This window comes from Pelodiscus sinensis, chromosome 3 (assembly GCF_052426305.1).
Source record: "Pelodiscus sinensis isolate ZL-2025 chromosome 3, ASM5242630v1, whole genome shotgun sequence".
Classification (NCBI taxonomy): Eukaryota; Metazoa; Chordata; order Testudines; family Trionychidae; genus Pelodiscus; species Pelodiscus sinensis.
In genome coordinates this window covers 179,069,810-179,088,121 of record NC_143054.1, presented here as the reverse complement: position 1 = coordinate 179,088,121, position 18,312 = coordinate 179,069,810, and the positions used below count along the sequence as shown (strand labels likewise).

The 18,312-nt window shown below is 38.8% G+C and overlaps 1 protein-coding gene across 2 annotated transcripts in view; it reads left to right on the top strand.

The window, feature by feature from the left end:
- The first annotated feature begins 1,451 nt into the window (after positions 1 to 1,451).
- EFEMP1 (EGF-like fibulin extracellular matrix protein 1) overlaps positions 1,452 to 18,312 on the top strand; it is a 72,428-nt gene continuing 55,567 nt past the window's right edge. The window contains exons 1-4 of one of the 2 annotated variants that reach the window (XM_075925509.2): positions 1,452 to 1,981; positions 3,705 to 3,792; positions 6,926 to 6,974; positions 7,166 to 7,420. In XM_075925509.2, coding sequence (XP_075781624.2) covers positions 1,824 to 1,981; positions 3,705 to 3,792; positions 6,926 to 6,974; positions 7,166 to 7,420 — 550 coding nt within the window. In that variant the 5' untranslated portion in view covers positions 1,452 to 1,823. Of the gene's footprint in view, positions 1,982 to 2,589; positions 2,785 to 3,704; positions 3,793 to 6,925; positions 6,975 to 7,165; positions 7,421 to 18,312 lie in introns of those variants that run through there. The other variant, XM_006122142.5, reaches the window with a different exon arrangement.

Below are 18,312 nucleotides of genomic sequence, written 5' to 3'. Positions count from 1 at the left end.
ACCACCACCCCATGTTTTAATGGTAAGTCTGGGCTTGAAACATGTAGTGTCAGACATATTGAGGGGCACTTTGTGATACCAAAAACTATAGTGAAGGCTGCAAAGCATCTTGTTCTAATTCTGTATTTGAACAAGGTTGAGGAAATCTCTTTTTTCTTATTTATTCAAAAAGGCAAATACATTTTTTCATTAATTTGGACCCCAGTGTTGCAGTGGGTTCAGCATGGACATATCCTGGTGGCTGGGAAGTTCCCTACTGAAGTGAGTCACAAAGATTTACTCATGCTGAACTCGTTGCAGGATCAGATCCAAGACACAAATCCTCACATAGTAGATGTCATCGAGGTCAGTGCATGATTAAAGTAATCACACAGGAAACACAAAAATTTCTATGCACCACCTAGTCCGGTACCTTGTCTCTGACAGTGACCAACATCTGATTCTTCAAAGTAGCATGCAAGCAACTTTAGACAGATATACTGAATCTGCCCCCTACCATGTCGCCTCCTAATCTTGAATAATTAAATCTTAACTTAAACCCTGAATTATAAAGTTTACTACATTTTACAAAATGTACATTAGCATTCAGTGTAACAATGCTGGCTGTTATTGTTATCCAATTCCAGGGTAAATGTTGGTAAGTTTTGGCCTCAACAACATTGTTTGGCAATGTATTTCACAACTGTGCATGGGGGAAGGGGAATTTTTACAGGCTTTGAATTTGCCACCTTTCAGTTCATTAAACACTCTCTTGTTCTTGTATTCTGCGTATGTCTACACAGAAACATTATTTCTAAATAACTTAGTCCACATTTACACAGCAGGCAGTTATTTCAAAATAATATCAAAATACTGTCAAGCTAGAGGACTTCTTACTCCAACTCCTGTAACCCTCATTCTACAGGAGTAAGGGAAATCAGAGGAAGAGTGCTCTATTTCAAAATAAGTGCTATGTAGACTCTCACAATTTCAAAATAAGCTATTTTGAAATAAACTACACAATTGACGTAGGTCAATTTGCACAGCTTATTTCGAGTTAAGCACTGCTGTGTAAAGGCACCCTGATGTACCTTCTGTAGATAACTCCTCATGTTACATACTTTTATCATGTCCCCTCTGATTCATCTCTTTTCTACCTTAAACAGCCCTCAACTTTTCAGCCTTCAAATGAGTTTTCCCAGGCCTTTCATCATTCTCATCACTCTTTCATTCATTCACTCTAATCCTGCAATTTGTTATGTTAGCTGGGGTAACCACCCTGCACACAGTAACCCAGATGAGCCTGCACCATTTATTTATATGGTGGCATTATTCTATTTACCAGACTCATCCCCACCCTAGTGCACCCTGTGTCCTTCGGACCGCACCAGCTAATGCAAATGGGCCTGACTTGCAATGGTAAATGCTCTGGAGCAGCTGCCTTTTATAGTCCCTCCCCCGCAACTCCTACGCGCAATGGCCTGACTCCTGAAAACACTCCTGCACGTGCTCAACGCGGACGGCACCAGCAGGACTCGTGCAGAATCGGGGCCTTCCCAGTGACTCTGGGAGAGGCCAGCCCCGTGGGAGCTCCCGCAAGAAGGACGCGGCCCCCTTGCTCTCGCGTGGCCCCCAATAGCCTCACGCAGGCTGCGCCTGGTGCAAGGGGCGGGCGAGGGGCAGCAGCGGGGGTGACCCCGGGTGAGCCGCTCGCCTGGCTGTGGGTGCCCCCCCCTCCCCCGCTCCCCGGCAGCGCGCGCCCCAGCCGAAGGGGTTAATTCCCCGAGCACGGGGCCGGGAGGGGGCGTTCAATAGCCAGCGCCGGAGCGGGCCCTGCTCACTGGATGGCAGGCCGGCGGGGGGAGCAGCAGCAGCAGCAGCCGAGCGAGCGCGGAGAGGACGGAGCCAACCTGCTGCGTGCGAGACTCGCTCTCCTCCCCCGCCGCGCTCCGGCTCGCCCCGCTCCCAGCTGCCCGCACAGGAGCCCCGCTCTGCGCTGCAGGTACCGGCCGGCGCGGGAGACGGGAGCTGGGGGGGCGGCGCAGGGAGGGCACCAGAGCCCGGGCCGACGGGTGGGACCGCCGGGCTGAGGGCAGAGCAGGGCTCCCCCGGGCTGGGGGTTTCCCCGCTCAGCGCGCAGGCAGAGGCTGGGGCACGGCTCCGCTCTACCTGCTCTGCCTGGCAGCTGTCCAGCGTTGCCCAGGTCCTGGCGAGAGGCTGAGCCGCGACCCCGAACGGGAGCTGGCTAGCGGGGTGTAGTTTCAAACCCTCTGGACATGGAACACGTTGGCATTTAACTGTATCTGCCAAGGGCTTGGGGAAAAACTGAACCCGGCAAATTTTGGCCCCAGGCGCATCCTGGCGCAACAGTGTTACCAGCCCTGGATCGGGCACGTGGATCCTGCCAGTTTTCCCCATTTTTTTACCCAAATCTCAACATGTCTACCTGCTTCTCTCTATCTTAACTCCCCCGATCTCGATGCAGCTTACTGCAGCAGCGCTACAAAAAAAGCATTTTTGTGGCTAGAATATATTGACAAAATTAAAAGGATTCCTTGAAATGAAGAGTCAAATACAAGTGATAATAGAGAGATTGGGAAGTTGATGGCCAAAACTCAGCCAGATGTAGTCACTGGATACACGTGTTTGCAGCACTGTTGCACTATTGATACATTGGGATCCAGATGATTGTGGTGGACTAGGAGAAGCTGCATTTGTACTGAATGTAGATGGTAAAGTGGGGAACAGGCAGCCAGCAGAGTACATATACCAAATGAGAATTGTTGATAGCTTCCTTGTACCTGGGTGAGTGAAGGTCCAGAATGGTTTGGTGGAATACTGAAAAGTGGTACTGTTTCTGGGTTTGTGGAGAAGTTGGGCAAGACCCAGCAACATTTAGATTTTAGATCAGAGTTTCTGTGGAACTGTTGTTGCATTAGGGTACATTGGGGTCTGGATTTTTAAGTTGCAGTAGGAACAGCAAAACTTGTCTATTTAGGTGGTGCTGTTTCAGAGAATGGGGCCAAAAACTGTCAGGATGCAGGTAGTAGATCTGTCATTTTGTATTACTGTTTCTTTCATCAGAGTCTGGGAATTTTTGGTGCCATAGATAGAGCTAGACCCATGGTGTCCGACCAGTTCTGAAGCAATAGCCACTATAGCGGCTACCACTATAGCAAACTAGCCATACTCAACTGGCCAAATAGCCACGTTAGCATGTTGGATACCACAGGCCATACTTAGTCTCTATTTTGACAATACTTTATGAGGTTGTTTAAAAAAATTGGCAGATTCCAGGTAAAATCCATTTTTATCTTGCTTCCTTGGTACTTTTACCCATTAGATTTCTCACACATATATTTCTGGTGGGACATGGAGTAATTTTAAAATAATTTTAAAACTAAATCAGATAATTGCCAGAATGTTATCAATATGTATGGTACTTGAGTGATGATATTTTAGAGAACAGATGCTTGCATGTGATACAGTGTTACTTCTTATATGAGTATCTGTTACTTCAAGGGGGGAAAGATAAGACAGACTGGTACATTGCTAAATCTCAGCCACTTCCTCATAATATGACAAGGGCTCCATCTTGCTCTCATTCTTCAGTGGAAGTCTTACCTGAGGAAGGAGTGTGAGATCTGTCCTCATAGCTGGTTATTCTTAAGCTTTTTAACAGTAAAAGGTGGTAAAATTGTTTTGTTTTATTTATTTATTTCAAGATTCATGATGTTGACAGTTATGTTCTTGGCTGCTTTCACTTTTACTACAGTAAATTCACAGGAAACTGAAGAAACTATAACATACACGGTAAGGTTTAATAGACTTTGAGATAACTATTGTTTAGTAGGAATTCTTTCCTAAATAACCCTCAACAGACACACCATAGTTCTTTGCCAATATAGAGTGCTCAGTTCAAAGTTCTTTGAGTTTGTATTTTAATCTTAAAGTTCTGTGAAACCCAGTTGAAAACTTTGAATTTGTTGGTGATACCTTCTGTTTTGAATGGTTTATTTAATTATTGAATTAGATGAATTGAACAAAATTATAAGGGGAGGCTTTTTCCATGCTTTTCAGAAAGATCTGACCCTTCTGGAAAATGTCATCCATAACAGAAAAGGACATGATTTAGTGTGATTTGCAAGTCCAAGTTCTGTGAAGTAAGGCCCTCATGTCCCTTCAAAATTACAAAAATATTGTATATGATTTGTTTAAAACCAACTTAGTACATTACCTAAAAATATATATAACAACATATGTGTTAGCTATTAGTCAAAGGTTTTGCTCCATTTCTGCTAGGAGGTTTCAAGATGGTTTAACAAAATATAAGTACTTTGTAATTTTAGTCTTAACATTTAATGAAGTGTTTAAATTATTATGTTTTTATCTGGCATATCATCAGTCTCAGGTATAGCTTTGAACAGTTGTTTGTGTGGTCATAACCAGCTGCTAATAATATATTGGAAATATATTCTACTTGCACTCTCAAATGGATGTGATAAGAATAGAGGGGCAGGGCTTCCTCCCTTATGCAAGTTGCATTTTCATTTATGTTTGCTCGTTTACTTTTGTAATGAATATCCCTGGCAGAGTAATGTTTACATTGGCTTGGAACATCACATTTTTTCATATTTGACCCCTATTAAAACCAAAGGCCCCGATCCTGAAACTTGTTTCATGAAGATGGAGTGCTTTTCCTGCTCAGAGCTGCTCTGAAATTAGTGGGATTCCACACAAGCTGAGAAGTTTGTCCTTTTGGAGCACATTGTAGGATTGTGGCCAAAGGGCCTGAGATCATGCAATTGTTGCTCATAGAAGTAGTCTCACTGAAGTTAGGGGACTGCTCACAGGAGTAAATGCTGCAGAATTAGTCTATACCTTATAATTACTTATATTACAGCAAAAATGTATTACATGGTTTAAAATAGGACTTTAAAAGTGAGATTATGCCTAGTACATAGTCTCATTTTCCATTTTTTATTGTGTAGCCCCTAAAAAAATCTACAAAAGCAACAAGGAGCCCTGTGGCACCTTATAGACTAACAGATGTATTGGAGCATAAGCTTTCGTGGGCAAAGACCCACTTCGTCAGATGCATAAAAAAATCTAGCAGCCTTCCAGCAAGGTTGCCTGACTTTAAGATCTCCCATAATATTTTCAACAGTGATGTATACTACTATGTCCCATTTTTCAAAGTGACTTTAGCATTTAGAAGGCCAAACCTCATAGAATGTCAATGGACTTTGGCTTTAAATGCCTAACTCACTTTTTAAATGGGTTTTAGTTGTTTTTTAAAAGTGTACCCTATTACACTAATATTTTTGATACATGTGCTGTATTCATTTTGAGCGAAATCTTGGTTCTACTGAAGTCAATGGCAAAACTCCCATTAACTTTGATGGGAGTGGATTTGGCTTATTAGTATTAAGTACACATTTCTTCTGTTGTGCATTAGCAGGAACTGGGCGATTCAGTAAATATATGAATTTGCTGTTTTCCTTTGGGCTTGGGTTTTCATAGCTACAGTAACTTTTGTGGTGTCAACTCAGCATGTAGTCATTCCTTTAGAGAGCTAGAATTATAATACAATTAGCAGTATTCTTGCCCCCTCCTAACACTAGAGGCTTTTCCTTCCAGCTCACTGCTACATTTGGCAGATTACTGATGTCACCTGTGAATAAACAAAATGTTGTTGTTTTTAGTGCTGATTCATTCTCTGTTAGTAATAAGTTTCTCAAAACAACTTCAGCATAATACATTGAGCAACATGCAATACTCTGGGTCAAATTTATCCCTGATGCAGCTCCACTAAAGACAAGATGAAACAGCAAAAATTAATTTGACTCATGACTAGCTGATTTATTTAGTCAACTCCTTCTGCAACACTATGAGAAATAATATATCAAGTGAGAAATAATATAATATATCAAGCAGGACAGAAACACGTACTACTTCTATTGATGTTTTACATCTGTATCCTTATGCACTTCAACGGCATTATAGTGCTCAGTCAATTTCCACTAGTTGTCATTTGAGATGATAATTAAGCATCTAAAAAATTAGACATTACATACTAGAAAATGAATACTTTGGGGCAGAGGGAGAATGAAGAGGCCCTTCTAAAAAGTCTGGGACTTTATCCCTCAAGCTCTTTCTCACATTGGTAGTCCATACTGGTGTGAATAGATACACTGCAGTCTCATTTGAATGCTGCAAAGTCTTACTCACGTGAGCAGTCCCTGTGAGGCAATTCACAATTTTATGATGAGTCTTACAATACTTGCTATTTTTCATAAAGCCCAAGTTCCTGGAGTCATATGATTATATGAGACTCTGAACTTTCTTCTTAAAAAAAAAAAAAAAAAAGTTTGTAGCCCTCCTGACTGCAGAGAAATGCTTAAGAATGTGAACCTTAATGGCTCAAAATCAAGACAACAAGAACTTACAATGTATTTTTTTTAAGTGTTGTGATTTAGAGTGTGACTCATTATTTTTGAGCTGGCAGTACTGTAGTCACATTGATATCAATTCATGTGAGTAAGGCTTGGCAGGAGCCAGGTCTTAAACAGGAGTGTCATCTACACCTGCATGAGTCAAAGAAGTTATGGTCTGGTCCTGAGATCTTGAGAGCCTTCTGCTCCTATTGACTTCCCTGGAAACAAAAGGTGCTCATCTTTCTGGAGACTCTGAGCACCTTGCAAGGTCAGACCCTTAATTTGTTAATTTAGAGTATTCATTAGGCCAACATTTGGGAAAGGATTATACATTTCCTGTAGAAACTTCTGATTAGTGTTGTTACATAGCACTATGGCACTAAGACCAATTCCCCTATATTATCAAAAATATTTAACCAGCCTGTTATAATTTTCTATACCAATAACAAGTGCATGGAAGCATTTATAAATATTAATCAGTCATTTTTTGGAATCTCTTTTCTATGCAGCAATGTACAGATGGCTATGAATGGGATCCTATCAGGCAGCGGTGCAAAGGTACAGTAAATCTTTATAAGTGAAAGGCTTGTTAATAGTATTTTAGTCCTTTCTCTTGAGTTATCTTCTACATCCTTTTTGATATTTTGGACAATACAAGAGTGCTTTGCTTGCATGACTTGTTTCTTTACTTGTGTTAATGTTTTTAAGGTCCCATTTTAAAGCATGACTTGTGTTGTTGCTAACCACAGATATTGATGAATGTGAAATTGTCCCAGATGCATGCAAAGGTGGGATGAAATGTGTTAACCACTATGGAGGATACCTGTGTCTACCTAGAACAGCTCAAATTATTGTAAATAATGGGCGTGAAGACACAACTGCTGAATCCACTGGTGGGAGAAACAATGTCATTCGACGGACCCCTGCTGATCCTCATCGACCTCCAACTCACCAAATACAGTGTGCAACTGGGTATGAGCAAAGTGAGCAAAATGTGTGCCAAGGTAAGAAAATATCTTCTGTAAATGTTTACATTCATGCTCAAATTGAATGATAAAAAATCATATGTACACATAAGGGCTGCATCTTACTACAGTACATACATATTTCCTTTTGATGGTCTTTAAAATTTGTCATTTATATAGTTAACTGTCATACTCAAGGTAACAATGTTTGCAATTTCTTGCAGCTTTACCATCTCTGGGCCTGATCCCATTGATGTGAATGAGCAGAATCAGTCCTACTATTTTAACATCTTCATGTAACACTTAGATAAGCAAATTCAGTTGCATTCAGAATTTGGGGTATTTTAAATGTGTCTGAGATACATCGCATTGAAGAAAGTGGGAAATATAATACCTGAGAAAGCAAGGAATAGTCTTCCAATTTCAGAGTTTTCCTTAAAATATGTATATATTTTCCCTAATTAAAATCTGAATGCATAAAAGATTAGTTGCACTATGAACTTCTGCCTTAAATTCAAACTACAGTACAGACTATTTCATCTATTTAGATCATGTTTGCATTCAGTCTTTACCTGAAAGGCTAGAAAGCAAATATCTGAACAACTTGTGCTCTTCTGATTTTAGAGAAGTGGATCTGTTGAGAACCTGGAAGCTTATTTTCCACATAAAGGTTAGCTAATCTGTGAAACTATGGAAATGAATAATATTTATATGAGTATACACACACCATGCACAGGAACACAAGTCTCAGAGTATTAGCAATGTTAATTGTGTGCATTCAAGAGTCAGACTTGCAATACTATATTAAACTGAGATGGCTACTCATTCATTATTTGTTTAAATATTTTACTTTAACATCTTTTACTTTTAGGCCAGGTCTACATTAGTCTACATTAGTGGAGAAAAACAATGTAAGATACGTGATTCCTACTATGATAATCGCATAGTTGGAGTTGATGTACCTTACATCAATTTTCTGGGATAGCCCTATAGTAGGAGGTTGACAGGAGAGTTTCTCTTGTCAACTTCCCTTATGCCTTGCAACTGCAACAACTATCACAGTTGATGTGAGCACCCTTAGGTTTGATTTAGTGGGTCTTTACTATACCTGCTAAATCAAGCCCTAGAAGATTGATCACTGGAGCATCAGTCCTTCAATAAGTATAGACAAGCCCTTAGTTAAGTATATTTTTATGAAAAAAAGATGTTGGGCTAAATTCTGCCCTTGGTTTATAAGCATGGTTCTCAAGCAGGTCAATAAGAAACTCGTGTCCACTGAAAGTTGGCCTATTCATTTTTTTCCCATCCTTTGGCTTCAAAATCAATATAATCCTATAAAATGGCAGTAAAATGGTTATAATCAGGGCAAGCTGCGTTACACAGCTGTAATTCCTTTATTATTATTCTTCATTCATCTATATAGTAACAACAGCATTTACTTACTAGTAAGTAGAAGCGTAGTTATTGTAATGGAAACTGTTTTTGTAGCTACCATAAATTAGAATTTCATCAATGATGCTTCATCTGCCTGACCAGTGTTCAGTATGTCTTTAATTTGAGAATTATGGTACAGGGAACTGAACTTAATGTGACACTTGTTAACATTCATTTTGTTGAATTTCAGTAAGTTGTTTCAATTTAATGGATTGTGTGTGTGTGTGTGTGTGTGTGTGTGTGTGTGTGTGTGTGTGTTCAGAAGTAACTGTAAAATGTTTTATATAGATGTGTGTTTCCTGCTACATTCTTTTTAGGTTTACAATTATTTAAAGTACCAGTATGGAAGTGATTAATTTTATGTAGTATTCATGCGTTACTGTTTTCTAAGTGTTTTGAATTTTCATATGTATTTATAAAATTTGTGGGACAATGAAGGATTAATTCCTAGGATTGAACAAATCATTCTAATTTCTTATACCACAATTTTTTTAGAGGAAGGGTGCTTGTGGTATTAATATTTGTCTATTTTTAGCTTTCAGAAAGCTGTCCAATTAAAGATAAAATCAGTTTTGTAAAGGTTTGGGTTAATTATAACAGTAATTTACTGTGACTAAAATCTTATCTTTGGCTAATCATTCTGGAGAAGCAGAATGTATTGACTTAAGGATGAAATCTTATCTCCATTAAAGTCAGTGGTAGTTATTATACTGAATGAATCCCAGTTGCAAAAATGGGGTATAGTCATTAAGGGTATCTACACAACACCCTAAACTCGAAATAAGATACGCAATTTGTGGTACTCGAATTTTGTATCATATTTAGATTGTATTTCAAAATAGCTTATTTTGAAATTTGGCGCATCTACATAAAGCCAAATTTCAAAATAATGCACTATTTTGACGCATCCCTTAAACCTTGTGGAATGAGGATGCCAAAATAGTGCACCCGTTATTTCGAAAAATATTTCTAAATAACGGGAGTGTTTAAAAGACATGAGGTAGGCGTACCCTAAGTTTGAAATGAATCTTAAAAGATTTTTAGATGCTTTAAAGTACACTGATATCTTCATGCATTGCAGTGCTGAAAAGATCTTTTAAATGATATCATTGATCAACAGTGGTCCCACCGAGAATTAACTTAGTTGTTGGTAAAAGTTCTTATTTCTCAGGGAATCTGACTCTAATATATGGCAGAGCAAAGTGCCCTACAAGGTACGACATTAATGCGAATGCAGTTACTTTTAGAGCACATCAGCAGGGTCTACATGAGATAGCTAGAGCACAACCCATTAGAGCTTTCTACAAAAAGAGCCCTTGTAGAGTGCTTTGCAACACTGTGTAGATGAGCCCACAGTCACACTTAAGGATGTTTTATTGTTTAATTAATAAAAAAAATAGTGCAGCTCCTTCTAATTGTTTGCAGATGTATGACATTTTCCTTCCAGTCCAGCAACACTAAATAATATTTTATAACCAATGTGAAAGTTTGGGGACCTCTGTTTAAAACAATAATATGCTCTGAGGAGCTATTTTACTGACATCATGTTGGAGTAAAAGGCCTTCTGTTTTAATACAAATGTCCACTCCCTTTTAAACATTGCATAGTTATATGATCATCCAAACACATTCACTTTGGTCTATAAACTTGGAATAAATGAGCATTTAAACATTAGACACATTTGCATTCAAGTTTTCAGTTTTCAACCAATCTTAGTTAATAGGTGGAGTTTGAAGACACACAATAGGCCCAGGTTCTGTTTCTATTGACATGAACAGCAAAAGTTTAATTGACTTCAATGCACACTGTATTTCTAAGCTCTTCCTATGACAATGCTGCAACTAATGTGACTTATTGTAGAAAAAAGATATTTTTAATGCATAACAATTAAGCCATTTTTGTTATTTGAAAGAAAAGACATGAAAATTAAGGAATTTAACATTCATTAGTATCTACTGTTCATATATGGTATAGTATGGTTTAGTAAGTACTTACGCAGCTTTTGCAACATATAATCTACCATATTTATCCAAAAAACCCTCTATTCACATTCCATCTATATCAAATACTAATACACAATTGAAAATAGCATAAATATATATTTATATGACAGGAGAGAGTAGTCTGTTGTCTTAAGTCATATATTGCAAAGCACAGATCTTTTATATAAAAATGCATTCAGTAAAATTAAGTGATTTAAATTAAAAAACTCAGAAAATTCAAAGTATAAAAATAATCAATTAGGTTTAAAATATGCCTTCAATTTGCTGCATTTTGTCTGATTCCCATAGACAACTTCTATTGACAAAATTGAATTCATAGTACAGTACTTTGAAACATGGCTCTCCCTGGTGCATTTAGATTGTTACTGAATTGCTGAACTAGGTAGACAGACCTTTATTTAGCATATTCACTGGTTTCTAACCTGCCCAGCTCTTCTCACAATGGCAAATGAAAGACGTAGTGTGAGAACATCACCCAAGAGAGATGCACCAAGATTACTGAACAGAAATAGCAGAGAAAATACATTTTAAATAAACTTAGAGTTAACTAATGGCCACAGACATTAATTTATGATACGGGGGAGCAATATATTGAAGTTTTCCTATTGACGTCAGTGTGAGATTTGCCATTAATGTCAATGAGGCCAGGACTTCAGGCCTACTGTATACAGGGAGTGTACATACTTTATTTTTTATTACTTTGTTGAGATCACTGAGGACCTGATTGCCATTGACTTCAATGGAAAACAGTCAAAATGTACCTTAACACGCTAAGAAACTGCTAAGTTCGAGAAAGCACAAAATGTATTTTTTCCTATCCTATCATGAAAGCTTCACAAGCAGCTCAGTAAACAAACTACAGAATGATTTTGCCTTACAAACTGCCTATAACCTTTGTTATTGTGTGCAAAACATGTTTTTGTATTAGAGTGGAGCAGTGCTTGTGTTCCAAATATTTATGTATAATCACTAACCGTATTCTCTATAGCATACAAGTATTTGTGTTCCATCGTTACTTTCAGCTTACTAAGAGAATAGGTTAAGACAATAGGTCTTATTAAAATACATTTGGGTTTTTTAACTGATAAGTTTAGATTCTATATCTTTTGCATAGCCTCTTTTTGTGTGTTTTTTCTGGTAGTAACTTACAGAATTACTGACCACGTTTAATTCAGGATTTAGAGAAGTTGAATTAGTTCTAATTAATGTTATACAGGCAGTCCCCGGGTTACATGGATCCGACTTACATCAGATCCCTACTTACAAACGGGGTGAGGCAACTCCGCACTAGCTGCTTCCCCCCAGCAAACCAGGGAGACGCGAAGCTAGCACTCCCCCCAACAGATCAGGGAGATGCGGAGCGGCTTCTCTCAGCAGACACCTCAGCTTGAGAATAAAGAACTGAGGGAAGTGAGGTGTGGGAGAATAAAACTGAGCTCTGGAGAAATGTTTGGCTAGAGTTTCCCCTACAATATGTACCAGTTCCGACTTACATACAAATTCAACTTAAGAACAAACCTACAGTCCCTATCTTGTATGTAACCCGGGGACTGCCTGTACTCCCTAAACCAATTTGTTTGTTTTTTTTCCACACAGGGATTATTTACATTATGTATAGTAATTACATATTGTGGTCTTGACTCTGCAAAGAAATTAAGCAGTTGCTTAGCCTTGACTTCAGTGGAACTTAAGCATGGGTTTGCATGGTTTTCTGAATTAGGGACAGTGTTAAGACACATTTGTGATGCTTAGTGTTCAAGCCAGACTAGCAAGGGGTCGTGTTACTGCCTACCTTCCAACTCTGAGTGCTGTAAGTGCTGTGCTACTCAGGCCTACAAACCTAACACCAGCAGTCAGCATATAAACATGCAGGTCACACCCTGGCTTCCACTGACCAGTTACTCTTTGCAGGGTGACCCCAACACCCACCTATTCCTTAATTTTTCCTTAATTTTTCCAAACCATATGCCCTGTAGTGTCCAGCTGTCTTGCTGAACACTTACAAAGGACATTTGGTTCACTGCTTCTATAAGAGACAATGGCCACTATCTTATTATCTTAACTGGAGTTAACAAACACTCAGTTTCAATCAAAGTTTTGGATTGATTTATAGTAAAATTAAAACAAGTTTATTAAATAAAAAGGCAATAGGTTTAAATGATACCAAGTATAAGGAATAAATGTAGAAAGGGTGGCAAGCAAATAAAAATAAAATATTTTTCTAAGTCTCTAAAACCTAATTTAACAAAGTAGAGTCTTTTACCAAAGTGTTTCTCACCAACTCTCTTCTCTAGCACGGCTGACCAGGATGTCTAGCAAGGACCCATTGCAAAACTCAAAGTTGTCAGGTTTTTTGGTCTTCTCAGGTGAAAGGTTATGTAGGGGTTCTTCCCTACCCCCACTCTCTTTACCACAGTAAATCTTCAAAATGCATTCTTCTGAAAGGTTTCCCATTTCCCTCCTGGCTGTAGACACCATGTTATCTGGTATGGGCTCTATGCCAGTTCCTTCCCTGATTTTTTTGTATACAAATGAATACCCCATAGACTTTGGTCACACCTGGTTTGAGGTATTGGCTTTTTTCTTTTGTCTGGAGAAAACCAGTTTATCAACATCCCTGATGCTGCTGGTTTAAACACACTCATTTTAGTCATATCTTTCCAACACAGGTATAAAGTTCTTTGTTGGATTACCATGTATATACATTACATAAGAATATTAGTGACCAGTGAGTTACTAGCTTTCCAGTGGTACATTACATGCTGCTTTGGGCGTAAATATCATGACAAAAGTGTGACAGCTGGCGCTGGAGTGCTCTCAGGGCCACAAATTTGTTTTCCTTAGCTCATCCTCTGGAGTTATAGAATCATAGAATCATAGAATAATAGGACTGGAAGGGACCTCGAGAGGTCATCGAGTCCAGCCCCCCGCCCTCAAGGCAGGATCAAGCTCCGTCTACACCATCCCTGACAGATGTCTATCTAACCTGTTCTTAAATATCTCCAGAGAGGGAGATTCCACCACCTCCCTTGGCAATTTATTCCAATATTTGACCACCCTGACAGTTAGGAATTTTTTCCTAATGTCCAATCTAAACCTCCCCTGCTGCACTTTAAGCCCATTACTCCTTGTCCTGTCCTCAGAAACCAAGAGGAACAAATTTTCGCCTTCCTCCTTGTGACACCCTTTTAGATAGATAGAGTTAGATCATCCTTCACGCACCCACCATCTTCGTCTGTACAAGGCAGTACTATACATCCATTGCTTCATGGGCTTTCTTCAAGGTCCCTTCTGCCAACATCTCCTTCCATGCTGTCTTCACCAGGCCTTCTTCATTCATTGCCTGTATGTGTTGGAGTCAGTGAAGTCACACTTCCTGGATTTTGTCAGATACATCAGTGATTCTGATCTCCATCTTAATGTTTTCATTTAAAAACGTGTCCCTTATGTAAGATATCTTGAACACCCATCTCTCTACCAGCCATGCTTTTACACTATACAGCCTTGTTGGAAGCACCATTGTATTGTACAGCTAGACTTTCGGTCTCAGTGTCATACATGACACCTGAGGTGTTATTCAGCAGAAGGGCTCCCAAATGGAGGCAAAGGGGACAGTATCTCTGGAGTCCAGTAATTTAAAAGGGCCCAGGGCTTCGGGGCACCACCACTAGTGCTGCAACAGTAACAATGGCCAAAGCCCTGAGCCCTTTAAACCGCTGCTGAAGCCCTGTGTGGCGCACTCCAGGCAGCACTGATGGCTGGCTAGGGGAGGCTGGGCTCTAGCCCCACCCCTTCTGCCTGAGACACCACCTCTTCTGGGGGGCCCAGAGGCAAAGTCCCCACACACATGCATTGCACAGAGCTAAGCAAAGTCTGTCACCAGCCATGTTCAACACTCTTCCAGCACTCCCCAGTCTGGACCCTCTCTCACAGTCAAGCCCACTATCTTCCATAAACTAGCCATCAGAGCACTTGGACTGGTCAGTTTGGTGTAGGCATACTCCATTAATCTCAGCATCCAATTTCCCTGTGGCGTCTTTCCTGATCCGCATTACTTCAGTCTTAGTCATGTTTATATCATGCCTATTTAATTGGCTATAAAATTGATTTAATCCTGTATTAAGACACTATTTGAAATATTTTATTATTTATTAAAGGGCAACTATCAATCACTTGAAGACTAATATTTGGTCACTGTTACATGAATAAACCATTCATACTGACCTCCTTGTTGGAGAAGTTATCAACATTAATAGGGCACATCTACCTACATGGAAGATCAATGCTGCCGCAGTTGATCTGCCATGGTTGGATTTAGCAGATATAGTATAAACTTCCTACATTGAACTCAAAGGGTGCCCCTGTCAGCGCTGGTACTCCTGCCCCTCATGAGGAGCAAGGGAAGCCGATGGGAGCATTTGCTCCCTTCAGCCTTCCATTGTGTGAATAGTGTGGAAACGTGAGGTAAGATATGTTGAGTATCTTACTTTGACTTTCCCATGTAATGTAGACCAGGCCTATCTGTACTAGTAGGAGATGTTACATCTTTCTGCTGACATCAGTAAAAAACCTATACCACTCACTTAATTCATGAAATGGTAATAAAGATTGTAATACCTTTTCATTGACATCAATGAACAAGAATGGCCTTTTAATTACAGTAGTAATGTAGCAATTACTACTGTGAAATTTTACTGTGAAATTAATGCTGTACACCGTAATGGTATAATCTTCTCCCTTCCATCAAGGAACGACAATAATTTCTTCAGAGAGCAGGAACATATATTTTTGGTTCACTTCAAATCATTCCTTTTTTCCTCCTTTCTATAAAAGTGCTACATATGGAACTCCCAACTGACTTTCAGTAAGCTCCATATGAAGGAGGGCTTGCAGATTTGTACCACTGAGTATTTTGAAATACTAAACAAATTATACTTTTTTTTTTTTTATTCTGTAGACGGCGTTTATGGATACAGAGTATCCCATTTTCAAAAGTGATTTGAATACATGGAAGTTCATGTTTCATTGGAAGCCAAAACCCATGTCAGTACAGGCCAGTCTTCCAGCTCTAACTGGCCTGTCTCTTTCAAGGACTTTTTCTGCTAAAGGCAGGAATAATCTTGCAAGAAATGAGTGGACTTGGGGCCAAGAGGCCCATATTATGAAAAGAACTGACTATGGCCAATGTCAGTTTTAAAGTCTTTCCAACCAACAAAGACCTGTTTTGGCAAAGAAAACTCTTTTGAGGAAGAAGCCTGCTTATCAGATTTAGAGGCAAAGTAAAGTCCATTCATAAATGCCTCAGTTCATCAGACTTCTTATTCAATTTAATTATTAAAAATAAGCAAAACAAAATACAATACATTAGAAAGGAGAGAAGTACTTTTTCTGCTAGCAGTAGGTTTCCTAAGAGACCGGGTACCATCATTATATGTGCCAGCTGAAAATTAGTTTTATGGAAAACCTGCAGATCGAAGAGTGCACATTTGTGCTCTCCATGCACACATCTTTCTTCTGTCTTCTCACCAAGCACACATACATGAAACAGGTGGCCTGAACTTGGGGCAACAATATACAGCCCATATATAAACACTAGAATAAACATTCATCAAGTTTAGGTTGTGAAGAAGACTTTAAGTGACTGTTTTATAAAATAATTTTTCTCAGAGTGACTGTTATATATTTTCCCTATTAATCAGAAAATCATTGTTGGGGGGTGGGGACAAAGAAAAATATTATCCTAATTTGGTAATGTCAACCTGAGCAAACACCTTACATGCTTAAGAATCATGTTATACCTTTAATTTACATTTTAACTAAATAAAATACAATATGGATTTGCAAATTACAGAATTAGCAATAGTTAATTATAACTGTAGTTATTATAAAAAATAACTGGTTATTATTACGAGCTTTTATACTCATTCACAGTTTGTGGTTTCAGTTGCCATGTTGTTGCAAGTATAGTGGGGAAATATCTAAATTTTGTTATGTCTAATCATATGGTAAAATGTGTAGTTTTGAAGCTGAAAAATGATATTAAGAAAATACTTGTTACAGATTTACTTTATAAAATATAGTGCCAACAAAAGAAAAGATTCTTAAAACAAGAGAATTAGGCCTTTCCTGGTATAATACATAACAATGTGCATTTTTATTAAGTATTTTTTAGTATTAAACTTTCACTAGAGCTGTATTTATTGCTGGTTTCAATAAGTAACCTTACCACTACAGGAAAATGTCATCATATTCAGCAAATTACCAGTACTTAGAAATATAATTTGATAATTCAGTTTTGTGGTTGGAATTTTGCTGTCTGGCATTCTCTTCTTTTACATTTATTTTTCCTCATTTTCAAATGTGTATATAGTTTCTGGAAGGGACATCTAGTACTTGTTTGTCCACGTATGACCATGTGGCCATAGACTGCTCTCAGTACACACACAGAAATGTTCCAGTAATAATGTGAATTAAATGTGGGAGTAAGAGAAGTGCATGCAACTTAGTGTACATCTAGACTGCATTGCTCTTTCAGGATACTGGAAGTATCCCAAAATAGTAATGCCACATCTTTAAAAGCACCCGCTATTTCCCAAAAAAGCAAGCACACTATTCCGGCACTCTGTGTAGACAGTACCAAATTTCAAAATAAGCTCTTTCGACTTAGACTCAGAATAAGCGACTCAATTTGTGTAGCACAAATTGTATAGCTTATTCTGACAAATTGGTGCTGGCTAGGTGCACCCTTAGAGGAGAAATGTTAAAACCATTGGTTTGTATTTTGGGGCTTCCCAAAGTTATCTGTATTTCAGAAGAAGGCTCCCTGGACAAGTGAAGCCTGTACAGTGAGACCATCTAAGCTTTACAACACTTAAGAAACACATAATACAGGACTCGAGTGCACAGAACTTTGCAGGGACCTTCTTTAGTATGACGACTTTCATGTCTAATTTATTATGTGATAATGCATGGTTTAAGCGTGTCTAACACTGCACTTGATGGTGTTATCCAGTGTCTGAACAGATGCTCTTTGCAGTATCCTTAAGGCAGACTAAGCTTGTTCAAAGATTTTTGTGTGGGTGTTGTGCATGCTTAGGCCAGAGGAGAATTCCAGTTAAAACTAGTTAATTGCTAATATGCTCAGTCATGTTTCAGTAAATAGTAGCAGCAGTGAGGAGTATCTTGAAGTGAAAGTTGTAAGCTTGGATGATCGCAGGAATGTGCCTTGTAGTCTGTAACCAAAGTCTTTGATCTGCATTTTCAAAAGTAATCAACTGTGACCACCCATGCATTTTTTGAAGGCCATCTCCTCAAAAACAAGAACTGAATGGTCTGTTTATTATTTGAATAAACAAATTAGTCCCTCCTACACAGTGATGCAATTCATATTTAAAATTAATTAGCATGTTTATTTTACCTATCAGCAGCTATAAATCAGATTCTCACAAAAAAGTTCAAAAAGATTGATGGGAATAGTGCTGCATAACAACTGGT